Source organism: Coregonus lavaretus, assembly GCF_964263955.1.
Source record: "Coregonus lavaretus genome assembly, chromosome: 20".
Lineage (NCBI taxonomy): Eukaryota > Metazoa > Chordata > Actinopteri > Salmoniformes > Salmonidae > Coregonus > Coregonus lavaretus.
The window spans coordinates 48,015,644-48,031,282 of NC_140007.1; the positions used below are offsets into that span (position 1 = coordinate 48,015,644).

The 15,639-nt window shown below is 45.5% G+C and overlaps 2 protein-coding genes across 2 annotated transcripts in view; both read left to right on the plus strand.

Annotated features, from left to right (window-relative positions):
• LOC311148201 (tafazzin-like) overlaps positions 1 to 9,121 on the plus strand; it is a 39,698-nt gene extending 30,577 nt beyond the window's left edge. The window contains exon 8 of the mRNA XM_084185081.1: positions 6,528 to 9,121. Within this exon, the coding sequence (XP_084041207.1) occupies positions 6,528 to 6,656 (129 nt within the window). The 3' untranslated portion in view covers positions 6,657 to 9,121. The remainder of the gene's footprint in view (positions 1 to 6,527) is intronic.
• Positions 9,122 to 10,754: 1,633 nt separating this feature from the next.
• Positions 10,755 to 15,639, plus strand: part of LOC311148203 (filamin-A-like) — a gene marked incomplete at its 5' end in the record, with an annotated part of 101,041 nt that continues 96,156 nt past the window's right edge. Inside the window, 1 exon segment of the mRNA XM_084185083.1 lies at positions 10,755 to 10,885. Within this exon segment, the coding sequence (XP_084041209.1) occupies positions 10,755 to 10,885 (131 nt within the window).

Consider the following 15,639-nt stretch of genomic DNA (forward strand, 5'->3'; position numbering starts at 1 on the left):
CAGAAACCTTTGTTTGCAATTACAGAGATCATACATTTCCTGTAGGTCTTGACCAGGTTTGCACACACTGCAGCAGGGATTTTGGCCCACTCCTCCATACAGACCTTCTCCAGATCCTTCAGGTTTCGGGGCTGTCGCTGGGCAATACGGACTTTCAGCTCCCTCCAAAGATTTTCTATTGGGTTCAGGTCTGGAGACTGGCTAGGCCACTCCAGGACCTTGAGATGCTTCTTACGGAGCCACTCCTTAGTTGCCCTGGCTGTGTGTTTCGGGTCGTTGTCATGCTGGAAGACCCAGCCACAACCCATCTTCAATGCTCTTACTGAGGGAAGGAGGTTGTTGGCCAAGATCTCGCGATACATGGCCCCATCCATCCATCCTCCCCTCAATACGGTGCAGTCGTCCTGTCCCCTTTGCAGAAAAGCATCCCCAAAGAATGATGTTTCCACCTCCATGCTTCACGGTTGGGATGGTGTTCTTGGGGTTGTACTCATCCTTCTTCTTCCTCCAAACACGGCGAGTGGAGTTTAGACAAAAAGCTCTATTTTTGTCTCATCAGACCACATGACCTTCTCCCATTCCTCCTCTGGATCATCCAGATGGTCATTGGCAAACTTCAGACGGGCCTGGACATGCGCTGGCTTGAGCAGGGGGGACCTTGCGTGCGCTGCAGGATTTTAATCCATGACGGCGTAGTGTGTTACTAATGGTTTTCTTTGAGACTGTGGTCCTAGCTCTCTTCAGGTCATTGACCAGGTCCTGCCGTGTAGTTCTGGGCTGATCCCTCACCTTCCTCATGATCATTGATGGTAACGAGTTCAAACAGGTGCAGTTAATACAGGTAATGAGTGGAGAACAGGAGGGCTTCTTAAAGAAAAACTAGCAGGTCTGTGAGAGCCGGAATTCTTACTGGTTGGTAGGTGATCAAATACTTATGTCATGCAATAAAATGCAAGTTAATTACTTAAATCATACAATGTGATTTTCTGGATTTTTGTTTTAGATTCCGTCTCTCACAGTTGAAGTGTACCTATGATAGAAATTACAGACCTCTACATGCTTTGTAAGTAGGAAAACCTGCAAAATCGGCAGTGGATCAAATACTTGTTCTCCCCACTGTAGCTACAGGTCAGCTCTATAGTAGGCATCATTAAACTAAAGACTGTACAGACTGGGGCCAAGGCAGCAGCTACTCTTCCTGGGGTTTATTATGGATCCCCATTAGTTCCTGCCAAGGCAGCAGCTACTCTTCCTGGGGTTTATTATGGATCCCCATTAGTTCCTGCCAAGGCAGCAGCTACTCTTCCTGGGGTTTATTATGGATCCCCATTAGTTCCTGCCAAGGCAGCAGCTACTCTTCCTGGGGTTTATTATGGATCCCCATTAGTTCTGGATCCCCATTAGTTCCATCTTGAAAAAGCCAAACCTTGACCCGGAAAATATAAAAAACTATCGGCCTATATCGAATCTTCCATTCCTCTCAAAAATTTTAGAAAAAGCTGTTGCGCAGCAACTCACTGCCTTTCTGAAGACAAACAATGTATACGAAATGCTTCAGTCTGGTTTTAGACCCCATCATAGCACTGAGACTGCACTTGTGAAGGTGGTAAATGACCTTTTAATGGCGTCAGACCGAGGCTCTGCATCTGTCCTCGTGCTACTAGACCTTAGTGCTGCCTTTGACACCATCGATCACCACATTCTTTTGGAGAGACTGGAAACCCAAATTGGTCTACACGGACAAGTTCTGGCCTGGTTTAGATCCTACCTGTCGGAAAGATATCAGTTTGTCTCTGTGAATGGTCTGTCCTCCGACAAATCAACTGTACATTTCGGTGTTCCTCAAGGTTCCGTTTTAGGACCACTATTGTTTTCACTATATATTTTACCTCTTGGGGGATGTTATTCGAAAACATAATGTTAACTTTCACTGCTATGCGGATGACACACAGCTGTACATTTCAATGAAGCATGGTGAAGCCCCAAAATTGCCCTCGCTAGAAGCCTGTGTTTCAGACATAAGGAAGTGGATGGCTGAAAACTTTTTACTTTTAAACTCGGACAAAACAGAGATGCTTGTTCTAGGTCCCAAGAAACAAAGAGATCTTCTGTTAAATCTGACAATTAATCTTGATGGTTGTAAAGTCGTCTCAAATAAAACTGTGAAGGACCTAGGCGTTACTCTTGACCCTGATCTCTCTTTTGACGAACATATCAAGACTGTTTCAAGGACAGCTTTTTTCCATCTACGTAACATTGCAAAAATCAGAAATTTTCTGTCCAAAAATGATGCAGAAAAATTAATCCATGCATTTGTTACTTCTAGGTTAGACTACTGCAATGCTCTATTTTCCGGCTACCCGGATAAAGCACTAAATAAACTTCAGTTAGTGCTAAATACGGCTGCTAGAATCCTGACTAGAACCAAGAAATTTGATCATATTACTCCAGTGCCAGCTTCCCTACACTGGCTTCCTGTTAAGGCAAGGGCTGATTTCAAGGTTTTACTGTTAACCTATAAAGCGTTACATGGGCTTGCTCCTACCTATCTTTCCGAGTTGGTCCTGCCGTACATACCAATACGTACGCTACGGTCACAAGACGCAGGCCTCCTAATTGTCCCTAGAATTTCTAAGCAAACAGCGGGAGGCAGGGCTTTCTCCTATAGATCTCCATTTTTATGGAACAGTCTGCCTACCCATGTGAGAGACGCAGACTCGGTCTCAACCTTTAAGTCTTTACTGAAGACTTATCTCTTCAGTAGGTCATATGATTGAGTGTAGTCTGGCCCAGGAGTGTGAAGGTGAACGGAAAGGCTGGAGCAACGAACAGCCCTTGCTGTCTCTGCCGGGCCGGTTCCCCTCTCCACTGGGGTTCTCTGCCTCTAACCCTGTTGCAGGGGCTGAGTCACTGGCTTGCTGGTGCTCTTTCATGCCGTCCCTGGGAGGGGTGCGTCACTTGAGTGGGTTGAGTTACTGACGTGATCTTCCTGTCTGGGTTGGCGCCCCCCCCTTGGTTTGTGCTGTGGTGGAGACCTCTGTGGGCTATACTCGGCCTTGTCTCAGGATTGTAAGTTGGTGGTTGGGGATATCCCTCTAGTGGTGTGGGGGCTGTGCTTTGGCGGAGTGGGTGGGGTTATATCCTTCCTGTTTGGCCCTGTCCGGGGGTTTCTTCGGATGGGGCCACAGTGTCTCCGGACCGCTCCTGTCTCAGCCTCCAGTATTTATGCTGCAGTAGTTTATGTGTCGGGGGGCTGGGGTTAGTTGGTTATACCTGGAGTACTTCTCCTGTCTTATCCAGTGTCCTGTGTGAATTTAAGTATGCTCTTTCTAATTCTCTCGTCTCTCTCCTTCTCTCTGAGAACCTGAGCCCTAGGACCATACGTCAGGACTACCGGGCATGATGACACCTTGCTGTCCCCAGTCCGCCTGGCCTTGCTGCTATTCCAGTTTCAACTGTTCTGCCTGCGGCTACGAAACCCCTACCTGTCCCAGACCTGCTGTTTTCAACTCTTAATGATCGGCTATGAAAAGCCAACTGAGAGACCTGAGCCCTAGGACCATACGTCGGGACTACCGGCCGTGGTGACTCCTTGCTGTCCCCAGTCCGCCTGGCCTTGCTGCTATTCCAGTTTCAACGTTCTGCCTGCGGTTATGGAACCCCTACCTGTCCCAGACCTGCTGTTTTCAACTCTTAATGATCGGCTATGAAAAGCCAACTGAGATTTATTCCTGATTATTATTTGACCATGCTTGTCACTTATGAACATTTTTGAACATCTTGGCATGGTTCTGTTATAATCTCCACCCGGCACAGCCAGAAGAGGACTGGCCACCCCTCATAGCCTGGTTCCTCTCTAGGTTTCTTCCTAGGTTTTGCCTTTCTAGGGAGTTTTTCCTAGCCACCGTGCTTCTACACCTGCATTACTAGCTGTTTGGGGTTTTAGGCTGGGTTTCTGTACAGCACTTCGAGATATTAGCTGATGTAAGAAGGGCTATATAAAATAAAATTGATTGATTGATAGTTCCTGCCAAGGCAGCAGCTACTCTTCCTGGGGTTTATTATGGATCCCCATTAGTTCCTGCCAAGGCAGCAGCTACTCTTCCTGGGGTTTATTATGGATCCCCATTAGTTCCTGCCAAGGCAGCAGCTACTCTTCCTGGGGTTTATTATGGATCCCCATTAGTTCCTGCCAAGGCAGCAGCTACTCTTCCTGGGGTTTATTATGGATCCCCATTAGTTCCTGCCAAGGCAGAAGCTACTCTTCCTGGGGTTTGTTATGGATCCCCATTAGTTCCTGCCAAGGCAGCAGCTACTCTTCCTGGGGTTTATTATGGATCCCCATTAGTTCTTGCCAAGGCAGCAGCTACTCTTCCTGGGGTTTATTATGGATCCCCATTAGTTCTTGCCAAGGCAGCAGCTACTCTTCCTGGGGTTTATTATGGATCCCCATTAGTTCCTGCCAAGGCAGCAGCTACTCTTCCTGGGGTTTATTATGGATCCCCATTAGTTCCTGCCAAGGCAGCAGCTACTCTTCCTGGGGTTTATTATGGATCCCCATTAGTTCCTGCCAAGGCAGCAGCTACTCTTCCTGGGGTTTATTATGGATCCCCATTATTTTTATTCTGTACAGGCTTCCTTCTTTTCATTCTGTCAATTAGGTTAGTATTGTGGAGTAACTACAATGTTGTTGATCCATCCTCAGTTTTCTCCTTTCACAGCCATTAAATTCTGTAACTGTTTTAAAGTCACCATTGGCCTCATGGAGAAATCCCTGAGCGGTTTCCTTCCTCTCCGGCAACTGAGTTAGGAAGGACGCCTGCATCTTTGTAGTGACTGGGTGTATTGATACAAAATCCAAAGTGTAATTAATAACTTCACCATGCTGAAAGGGATATTCGATGTCTGCTTTTTAAATTGTTACATCTACTAATAGGTGTCCTTATTTGCGAGGCATTAGAAAACCTCCCTGGTCTTTGTGCTCGAATCTGTGTTTGAAATTCCCTGCTCAACCGAGGGGGGGGGGGGTTTAAGACGGTCATACTATGGATCATTTAGCCATTTTGAATGTTAGGGCACCTAAGGTATAAAACATATATAAAATGATTTGATAAAATATTGATTTTGGCCTTTACTATTTCTACTACTACATTGAATTACACATTCATAAATGACGAAAAGGACAGTAAAACATTAATCCTAAAACACAAGGTTTTGAAGTTGGTCTTAAATCTAGGAGATATACATTTTTGTATATATATTTAGACATATTTAACCCCTTTTTTTGGGTAGACACAAAACGACCTTCATACTTCCATTCGTTTTTTAAAACCGGTACCGGTTACCTTCAGATGAGTCCTGTAGTAGAGCAAAACGGAGAAGACGTTCGTGACAGTCTCCCCTTTCCATAGACTGGTCATAATAGTTTCGATGCTACAGACATTGACTCATGGTCTGACTAACACCGCTCTAGTATCGGCGGTGAATTGAGACGCATCCAATGCAGAAAATAAAACGATCTCTAGCTTAAACTGACAGATTTTTATGGGGATTTTGACGGTGCGTCAATTGACTCTAGGGGGTTAAACACTATTATTGCACACTGTGAGTCCATGCAACTTATAATGTGACTTGTTAAGGCAGACCATTCCATAAAAATTTAGCTCTGTAGAAGAAAGCCCTGCCTCCAGCTGTTTGCTTAGAAATTCTAGGGACAGTAAGGAGGCCTGCGTCTTGTGACCGTAGCGTATGTGAAGGTATGTACGGCAGGACCAAATCAGAGAGATGGGTAGAAGCAAGTCTATGTAATGCTTTGTAGGTTAGCAGTAAAACCTTGAAATCAGCCCTGGCCTTAACAGGAAGCCAGTGTAGAGAGGCCAGCCCTAGCCTTAACAGGAAGCCAGTGTAGAGAGGCTAGCCCTAGCCTTAACAGGAAGCCAGTGTAGAGAGGCCAGCCCTAGCCTTAACAGGAAGCCAGTGTAGAGAGGCCAGTCCTAGCCTTAACAGGAAGCCAGTGTAGAGAGGCCAGTCCTAGCCTTAACAGGAAGCCAGTGTAGAGAGGCCAGTCCTAGCCTTAACAGGAAGCCAGTGTAGAGAGGCCAGTCCTAGCCTTAACAGGAAGCCAGTGTAGAGAGGCCAGCCCTAGCCTTAACAGGAAGCCAGTGTAGAGAGGCCAGCCCTAGCCTTAACAGGAAGCCAGTGTAGAGAGGCCAGTCCTAGCCTTAACAGGAAGCCAGTGTAGAGAGGCCAGTCCTAGCCTTAACAGGAAGCCAGTGTAGAGAGGCCAGTCCTAGCCTTAACAGGAAGCCAGTGTAGAGAGGCCAGCCCTAGCCTTAACAGGAAGCCAGTGTAGAGAGGCCAGTCCTAGCCTTAACAGGAAGCCAGTGTAGAGAGGCCAGCCCTAGCCTTAACAGGAAGCCAGTGTAGAGAGGCCAGCCCTAGCCTTAACAGGAAGCCAGTAGAGAGGCCAGCCCTAGCCTTAACAGGAAGCCAGTGTAGAGAGGCTAGCACCGGAGTAATATGATCAGATTGTTTGGTTCTACTCCATCACACAGATGGAGATGAGGAAGGCCCTGACAGATTCCATCCAGGAGGAGTTTCGTAGCCTGCGGACCAAGGCTGAGGCTCTCCACCAGCGGGTACAGACCACTACTTGAGCCCCGGGCTCCAGCACGGCCTCCACGCCTGGCCCCTACCCTAACCTCAGGGTACCAACTCAATATAGAGTGGACAGAGAGACAGACTGTACTCACACACACACACACACACACACACAGTACAATATATACACACACACACACACACACACACACAGTACAATATATATACACACACACACACACACACAGTACAATATATACACACACACACACACACACACACACACACACACACACACACATAAACAGTACAATATATACACACACACACACACACACACACCCACACACACACACAGTACAATATATACACACTCACACACACACACAGTACAATATATACACACACACCTCTGCCTCATAGTGTGTGCTGTTCACCCTGTTGTCTTATAGACCAGCGGTCACCAATGTGATCATTGCAAGGAGAATCCTGGGATGCCCCTCAGAAATCATTCAGTCAAGATTCAGGAAACATTCATGAAACGTTGAGAAAACATTGTGTTCTTTGCTTCACGTTTGAAACCAATTCAACGGGAATGTCCATAGAGCCAATGTTGTGTTTAACAGGCATTGTACCAACTGTCCCGTCCAGTTCCCTCCCGTCTTGTTATGAAGTCACATGACATTCACCTCCGTCCCCACGGTAACAGTAGAACTAGTGGTAGAACAGTGAAGTGTGGTTCCCACAGTAACAGCAGAGCTGAGTAGTAGAGTGAAGTGTGGTCCCCACGGTAACAGCAGAACTATCGGTAGAACAGTGAAGTGTGGTTCTGATCCTCTGGCAGCTTAGCAGGTCAGGACATATACAGCCAGGAAAAACTACTGGCCCTAATCACATATCCTTTCACATTGTGCCCTCAATCTCTCTCTCTATTACACTCTGTTTCTCTCCCGTTCTCCATCTCTCTCGGTCTCCCGTTCTCCATCTCTCTCTCTCCCGTTCTCCATCTCTCTCTCTCCCGTTCTCCATCTCTCTCTCCCGTTCTCCATCTCTCTCTCTCTCCCATTCTCCATCTCTCTCTCCCGTTCTCCATCTCTCTCTCTCTCTCTCCCGTTCTCCATCTCTCTCTGTTTCTCTCCCGTTCTCCATCTCTCTCTCTGTTTCTCTCCCGTTCTCCATCTCTCTCTCTCTCTCTCTCCCGTTCTCCATCTCTCTCTCTGTTTCCCGTTCTCCATCTCTCTCTCCCCCGTTCTCCATCTCTCTCTCCCCCGTTCTCCATCTCTCTCTCCCCCGTTCTCCATCTCTCTCTCTCTCTCTCCCGTTCTCCATCTCTCTCTCTCTCTCTCTCCCGTTCTCCATCTCTCTGTTTCTCTCCCGTTCTCCATCTCTCTGTTTCTCTCCCGTTCTCCATCTCTCTGTTTCTCTCCCGTTCTCCATCTCTCTGTTTCTCTCCCGTTCTCCATCTCTCTGTTTCTCTCCCGTTCTCCATCTCTCTGTTTCTCTCCCGTTCTCCATCTCTCTGTTTCTCTCCCGTTCTCCATCTCTCTCTCTGTTTCTCTCCCGTTTTCCATCTCTCTCTCTCTCTCCCGTTTTCCATCTCTCTCTCTCTCTCTCCCGTTCTCCATCTCTCTCTCTGTTTCCCGTTCTCCATCTCTCTCTCTCTCCCCCGTTCTCCATCTCTCTCTCTCTCCCCCGTTCTCCATCTCTCTCTCTCTCCCCCGTTCTCCATCTCTCTCTCCCCCGTTCTCCATCTCTCTCTCTCTCTCTCCCGTTCTCCATCTCTCTCTCTCTCCCGTTCTCCATCTCTCTCTCCCGTTCTCCATCTCTCTCTCTCTCTCTCTCTCCCGTTCTCCATCTCTCTGTTTCTCTCCCATTCTCCATCTCTCTCTCTGTTTCTCTCCCGTTCTCCATCTCTCTCTCTGTTTCTCTCCCGTTCTCCATCTCTCTCTCTCTCTCTCCCGTTCTCCATCTCTCTCTCTGTTTCCCGTTCTCCATCTCTCTCTCTCTCTCTCTCTCTCTCTCTCCCCCGTTCTCCATCTCTCTCTCTCCCGTTCTCCATCTCTCTCTCTCCCGTTCTCCATCTCTCTCTCTCCCGTTCTCCATCTCTCTCTCCCGTTCTCCATCTCTCTCTCTCCCGTTCTCCATCTCTCTCTCTCCCGTTCTCCATCTCTCTCTCTGTTTCTCTCCCGTTCTCCATCTCTCTCTCTCTCTCTCTCCCGTTCTCCATCTCTCTCTCTCTGTTTCTCTCCCGTTCTCCATCTCTCTCTGTCTCCCGTTCTCCATCTCTCTCTCGGTCTCCCGTTCTCCATCTCTCTCTCTGTTTCTCTCCTGTTCTCCATCTCTCTCCCGTTCTCCATCTCTCTCACCAGATCCCTCCTGTTGTACTGTAATGTATTTGCTGATTCATCCTCTTGTGGTGAGGTATGGTTCAGTCATGTCTGATCTCTACTGATCACAGAATATCTATTACTGTGATTGAAACAATGCCACCAATAAAGTACTGACTTTTGTACTTTTCAAATGTGTGTGTTTGCTCATCTGTATCTTAGGAATGCTGTTAACTGTAATGACGTGGGCAGCTGAGTTTGGACATCAGTGAATCATGAAAGACATTGAATAACTATTTTATCACACTCACTTTTCCTACAGACAATTAGGATCAATTAAATGTAGCAGATGTTTTCATCCAAAGCGATGTGCGTTTAGCCACGTTATTTGGTATATTTTTTTGCTCCACAGTTTACCCACCTTTTTGCAGAAAAATGCATTGAAAGTATAGGGAGCTTTTTATCAGTTTACCCCCCTATTTTCTACCACTACATAACTAAACCAACACGTATTCCCTCTAAAATCAGAGTATTTGTTTATTTATTTATTTATTTATTTTTGTCATTTAGCAGACGCTCTTATCCAGAGCGACTTACAGGAGCAATTAGGGTTAAGTGCCTTGCTCAAGTCAATCTGAATATTTGACAAACCTAACTGGCTTTCTGACATAATACATTGGACTTGTTTGAGGCGAAAGCAACCGACTGTTGATGAAAGTCGGGAGAGGAGAATCTGCTACAGCCGAAAGTCGGACACTGATGTGGTTTTCCAACAGCAGCTCAGAGCATCATGGCAGTGTTGCCATTGTTTTGTTTATACAAGGTTTTCCCCTCTTAATTTCGCCTACTGTTCTGACTTGGTGGTGCACATGTAGCCTATAACCTGTTTTAGAGAAATGTAATCATCGAATATTGTAAGAGCTTTCATTGTCTGCTTATATGCCCCCTTTATTTATCCTACGGTTCTGACTTGGTGTACAGGGAGAACACTGTAAGAACGGCCCATGTTCTGAATTCTGTCGCTGTACATTTCAAAAGTGCTGAACAAATAATTATATTGACTACGTCCGTCCTAGCTCGCTCATTAATGTCTTAATCGAAATTACGGATTGCCTCTTATCCGCTCGTCGTCCCTTTATGCCATAGTTTGTACATCTCAATTGTCAGTAGAAACCACATTTGTTTAAGCAAGTCAGCCATATCAGCTATGTGTTTTTTTTAAAGCCAGTAAATGAGGCTGAATGAACTGTTTCGCTGCCAGACAAGGCTCCTCTGATAGCCAGGTGGAGCAGTGGTAAGGTGTTGGGACAGCTGCCTCTGATAGCCAGGTGGAGCAGTGGTAAGGTGTTGGGACAGCTGCCTCTGATAGCCAGGTGGAGCAGTGGTAAGGTGTTGGGACAGCTGCCTCTGATAGCCAGGTGGAGCAGTGGTAAGGTGTTGGGACAGCTGCCTCTGATAGCCAGGTGGAGCAGTGGTAAGGTGTTGGGACAGCTGCCTCTGATAGCCAGGTGGAGCAGTGGTAAGGTGTTGGGACAGCTTTATGGAGGCCCTAACAGTTTGTGGGCCCCGTTTGTCACAGTTCTAGTGCAATTAATGTATTGTTTAGTGTCATGTTGTGTAGTGGCTTTGCTGGCATCCATCCCACTTTTAATTTTTTGGTTTGACCCACCAAGATTTACATGCTAAAATCGCCACTGCATATAAATACCTCCTCCGACTTTACGCGATGACTTCCATCTACACTCGTCTGCTACTCAAACGCGCCCAGTGAGACGTGATCTGCTGTCGACGGGTACATCGTCATTCCCAGTAGTGATCCGGAGGAAGATGGTTGCTGAGCAGAGGATTAGGATGATGTCTGGTCGGTTCTGTGTGGCGGTATTTCTAGCCGTGTTGTGCACCTTCTCCTCCGGGAAATGTGACGAACAAGTGCCGCTGATGCTGTGGACGAGTGAAGGGTAAGGGCCGTGTGTGTTATTGGTTTTGGTCTCTGATATGGGGTTGCGAGGGGTTGACATCTTGTCATTCATACTCATAGTGGGGATCTTCATGTTGTCCTAACGTATTTGCTTGCTCGATACCTAGCTAACTACGTTATATCGTGGCAATTTCATCTGTGAAGCCACTAGCCAGTAAGAAATGTACTTTTATGTTGGCCATTTGAGATGTAGTTAGCTTAGGTCAGAGGACATTGTCAATGTCCTCATCGCATCGAGCTAGCAAGACGTTTACCTAGCTAGCCACCTGAAGTTATTAACGTTAGCCACCTGATCTGTTTTCAAGGCTGTAAACAATATTTCGTCTCCAATGTTTATTGAAAACAATACATTTGCACAATGAGCACTTGGTGTCTTTCAAATACATTGTTACAGTTGTTGGTTGGCAAGCAAGCAGATTATTTTGTTCATATTAGCATAGACGTGACATCATCAGTCACACTGCGTCTCCCAAGCGGTTAGCCGAAACCACGCCCCGTTTATCTTAGGGGCGTTTTCCAGCCTAAAAAAACCCACGTCATTGGCCAACAACATGAGAGCGGTGATTGGATAGATTCAGCCAACAACATGAAAGAGCGGTGATTGGATAGATTCAGCCAACAACATGAGAGCGGTGATTGGATAGATTCGGCCAACAACATGAGAGCGGTGATTGGATAGATTCAGAGAGCTGCAACATACGGTCATCTGCGCGCACAGAGCGAGCGCGCAAGCGTCTCCCACCTCATCTGAGAAGAATGAATGCCAATATCGCTACAGCTAGGTAAGATTCCAGTCATTAACGTATAAAATAGCTTAAATATGAGTTTTTATGTATGGTTAATGTTTTATTTTCACTAGTGATTGTTACTTTCAGTCATGATTCTCATCTTGCTGGTCTCAGTTTTCAGGGCCTGTGCCAATGTGAGAGAAAACACTCATAATTATCCACAATTGAAGGTTAGCACAATTGAAAGTTAAGACACATTTCTTATTGATTTAATTAATGTAATGAATTCATGATTTTAAAAAAACTAGTTATCTGTTATTTTAGTGACCTATGTAGTTGTCAGTGAACATCACTGAGTTGATTACCTCCTGGGTACAGGTACCTATGAGGAGAGGCCCACACATGGACCAGTTGATTACCTCCTGGTTACAGGTTCCTATGAGGAGAGGCCCACACATGGACCAGTTGATTACCTCATGGGTACAGGTCCCTATGAGGAGAGGCCCACACATGGACCAGTTGATTACCTCCTGGGTACAGGTTCCTATGAGGAGAGGCCCACACAAATGGGCCACTGTGCTTTTGAGGCCTCCTTTCCAATGGCAGCCGAAGGAGTAAGTCAGTTTAGAGGCTACAGAAGACATGAGTCACTTGGAGGGTCACAAACCCAAGTAAAGGATAGCGTGTGCTTTTTAAGGTAAGCAACACTGGAATGTCACACACTCTCTCTCTCTCTCATACACACACACACACACATACACACACACATACACACACACACACACACACACATACATACACACACACACACACACACACACACACACACACACTACTTGTTTGTTTAGTATCTTGCTATTTACCGTCTCCTACCCGATCCCAGTAAATCGTTTTTCTGTTTTGTAGAAATGAGAAGAATAAACTCCATATATTTTGTTCAGGCTCATTATAGGTGTCAACACAATGTGGCCGTCAGATCCCAAACAGCCAATGACAGAAGACTGTCCAAGAACACCTGCTGCGAGGCAAAGATTACCTGTACCTCCCGAGTGGCGCAGTGGTCTAAGGCACTGCATCGCCGTGCTAGCTGTGCCACTAGAGATCCTGGCTCTGTCGTAGCCGGCCGCGACCGGGAGACCCATGGGGCGGCGCACAATTGGCCCAGCGTCGTCCAGGGTAGGGGAGGGAATGGCTGGCAGGGATGTTGGTAGAGCGTGACGTTTGCAACACCAGGGTTGTGGGTTCGATTCCCACGGGGGGCCAGTATGAAAAAAATAAAAAAATAATGTATGCACTCACTAACTGTAAGTCACTCTGGATAAGAGCGTCTGCTAAATGACTAAAATGTAAATGTAAAAATGTACTCTGCTGACATGTGCCAACAAGACAGGAAGATTGAGCAGGTGGGTCAGTGATTCACGTCTAATAAGCCTGGTGGTTAATCCAGTTATCCCCTCTTTGTTCTCTGACTCAACTTGACACAATTCTGTGTGTGATTGGTCCCAGGAGCAAAGACCCTCATCTTCCAGAATATTTGGTTGTTGTGTGCATGTACAATGTACACAACCACAACATGTCTGTGGCAGACACCCTCAGGCACCAGGATGTGAGGGCCAAAGCCATAAAGACACTGACCTTTGCTCTTTGAAGGTATTTCTATGTTTATTTTTATTTATTTGTAAAAACCTGTTTTCGCTTTGTCATTATGGGGTATTGTGTGTAGATTGATGAGGAAAATGTTTTATTTAATCCATTTTAGAATAAGGCTGTAATGTAACAATGTGGAAAAATTCAAGGGGTCTGAATACTTTACGAATGGTGTGTATGTATCAGTCAAAGGTTTGGAAACACCTTCTCATTCAAGGGTTTTTCTTTATTTTTACTATTTTCTACATTGTAGAATAATAGTGAAGACATCAAAACTATGAAATAACACATATGGAATCATGTAGTAACCAAAAAAGTGTTAAACAAATCGAAATATTTGAGATTCTTCAAATAGCCACCCTTTGCCTTGATGACAGCTTTGCACACTCTTGGCATTCTCTCAACCAGCTTCACCTGGAATGCTTTTCCAACAGTCTTGAATTAGTTCCCACATATGCTTAGCACTTGTTGGCTGCTTTTCCTTCACTCTGCCGTCCGACTCATCCAAAATCATCTCAATTGGGTTGAGGTCAGGGGATTGTGGAGGCCAGGTCATCTGATGCAGCACTCCATCACTCTCCTTCTTGGTAAAATATCCCTTACACAGCCTGGAGGTGTGTTGGGTCATTGTCCTGTTGAAAAACAAATGATAGTCCCACTAAGCCCAAACCAGATGGGATGGCGTATCGCTGCAGAATGCTGTGGTAGCCATGCTGGTTAAGTGTGCCTTCAATTCTAAATAAATCGCAGACAGTGTCACCAGCAAAGCACCCCCACACCATCACACCTCCTCCTCCATGCTTCACGGTGGGAAATACACATGCGGAGATCATCCGTTCACCCACACCGTGTCTCACAAAGACTTGGGGCGGTTGTAACCAAAAATCTCAAATTTGGACTCCAGACCAAAGGACACATTTCCACCGGTCTAATGTCCATTGCTCGTGTTTCTTGACCCAAGCAGGTCTCTTCTTCTTATTGGTGTCCTTTAGTAGTGGTTTATTTGCAGCAATTTGATCATGAAGGCCTGATTCACACAGTTACCTATGAACAGTTGATGTTGAGATGTGTCTATGACCTGAACTCTGTGAAGCATTTATTTGGGCTGCAATTTCTGAGGCTGGTAACTTTAATGAACATATCCTCTGCAGCAGAGGTAACTCTGGGTCTTCCATTCCTGTGGTGGTCCTCATGAGAGCCAGTTTCATCATAGCACTTGATGGTTTTTGCGACTGCATTTGAAGAAACTTTCAAAGTTCTTGAACTTTTCCGTATTGACTGACCTTCATGTCTTAAAGTAATGATGGACTGTCGTTTCTCTTTGCTTATTTGAACTGTTCTTGCCATAATATGGACTTGGTCTTTTACCAAATAGGGATATCTTCTTTTTACCCCCCCTACCTTGTCACAACACAACTGATAGGCTCAAACGCATTAAGAAGGAAAGAAATTCCACAAATGAACTTTTAACAAGGCACACCTGTTAATTGAAATGCATTCCAGGTGACTACCTCATGAAGCTGGTTGAGAGAATGCCAAGAGTGTGCAAAGCTGTCATCAAGGCAAAGGGTGGCTATTTGAAGAATCCCAAATATAAAATATATTTTGATTTGTTTAACACTTATTTGGTTACTACATGATTCCATATGTGTTATTTCATAATTTTTATGTCTTCACTATTATTCTACAATGTAAAAATACAGATAAAACCTTGAATGAGTAGGTGTGTCCAAACTTTTGACTGCTAAAAACAATTTTTGTCGACTAATTGGGGTCAGCCCTACTCAAATTCATTTGAATTATATTGTTTGTCTGGAAGAGTGCATGCATCATTTAACTCAAATCCATTTCAAATCAAATTTTATTGGTCGCATACACATATTTAGCAGATGTTATCGTGGGTGTAGCGAAATGCTTTTATTCCTAGCTCCAACGGTACAGTAATATCTAACAATACAAAACAATATACGCAAATCCAAAAAAGAATGAAGAAATATTAAATGTGAATGATACTGTTTGTCTCCGTGTCTTTAAGTTCCCCTCTCATCTATGTCATGTGTTTATCTAACAGATTCGCCTGATTCGCCTGACCTGGTGGAAGACATTCTAAAGGGTTTCAGCTCCTCGACTACAGTGAGGCCCTGGTAGCAATGGCCAAGCAATACAGAACAATGAAAGCAAATCCATTAAGGCTGGTGTCTGCAATGCATTGCTTCGGTAAAGCCCATGTCAGCCCCAGACCATTATTCCTCCTCCAACAAACTTTACAGTTGACACTATTGCATTTGACAATTTGAATGCACAGTGAGACTATGATGAGATCCTGAGTCCCATTGTCGTGCCATTCATCCGCTGCCAT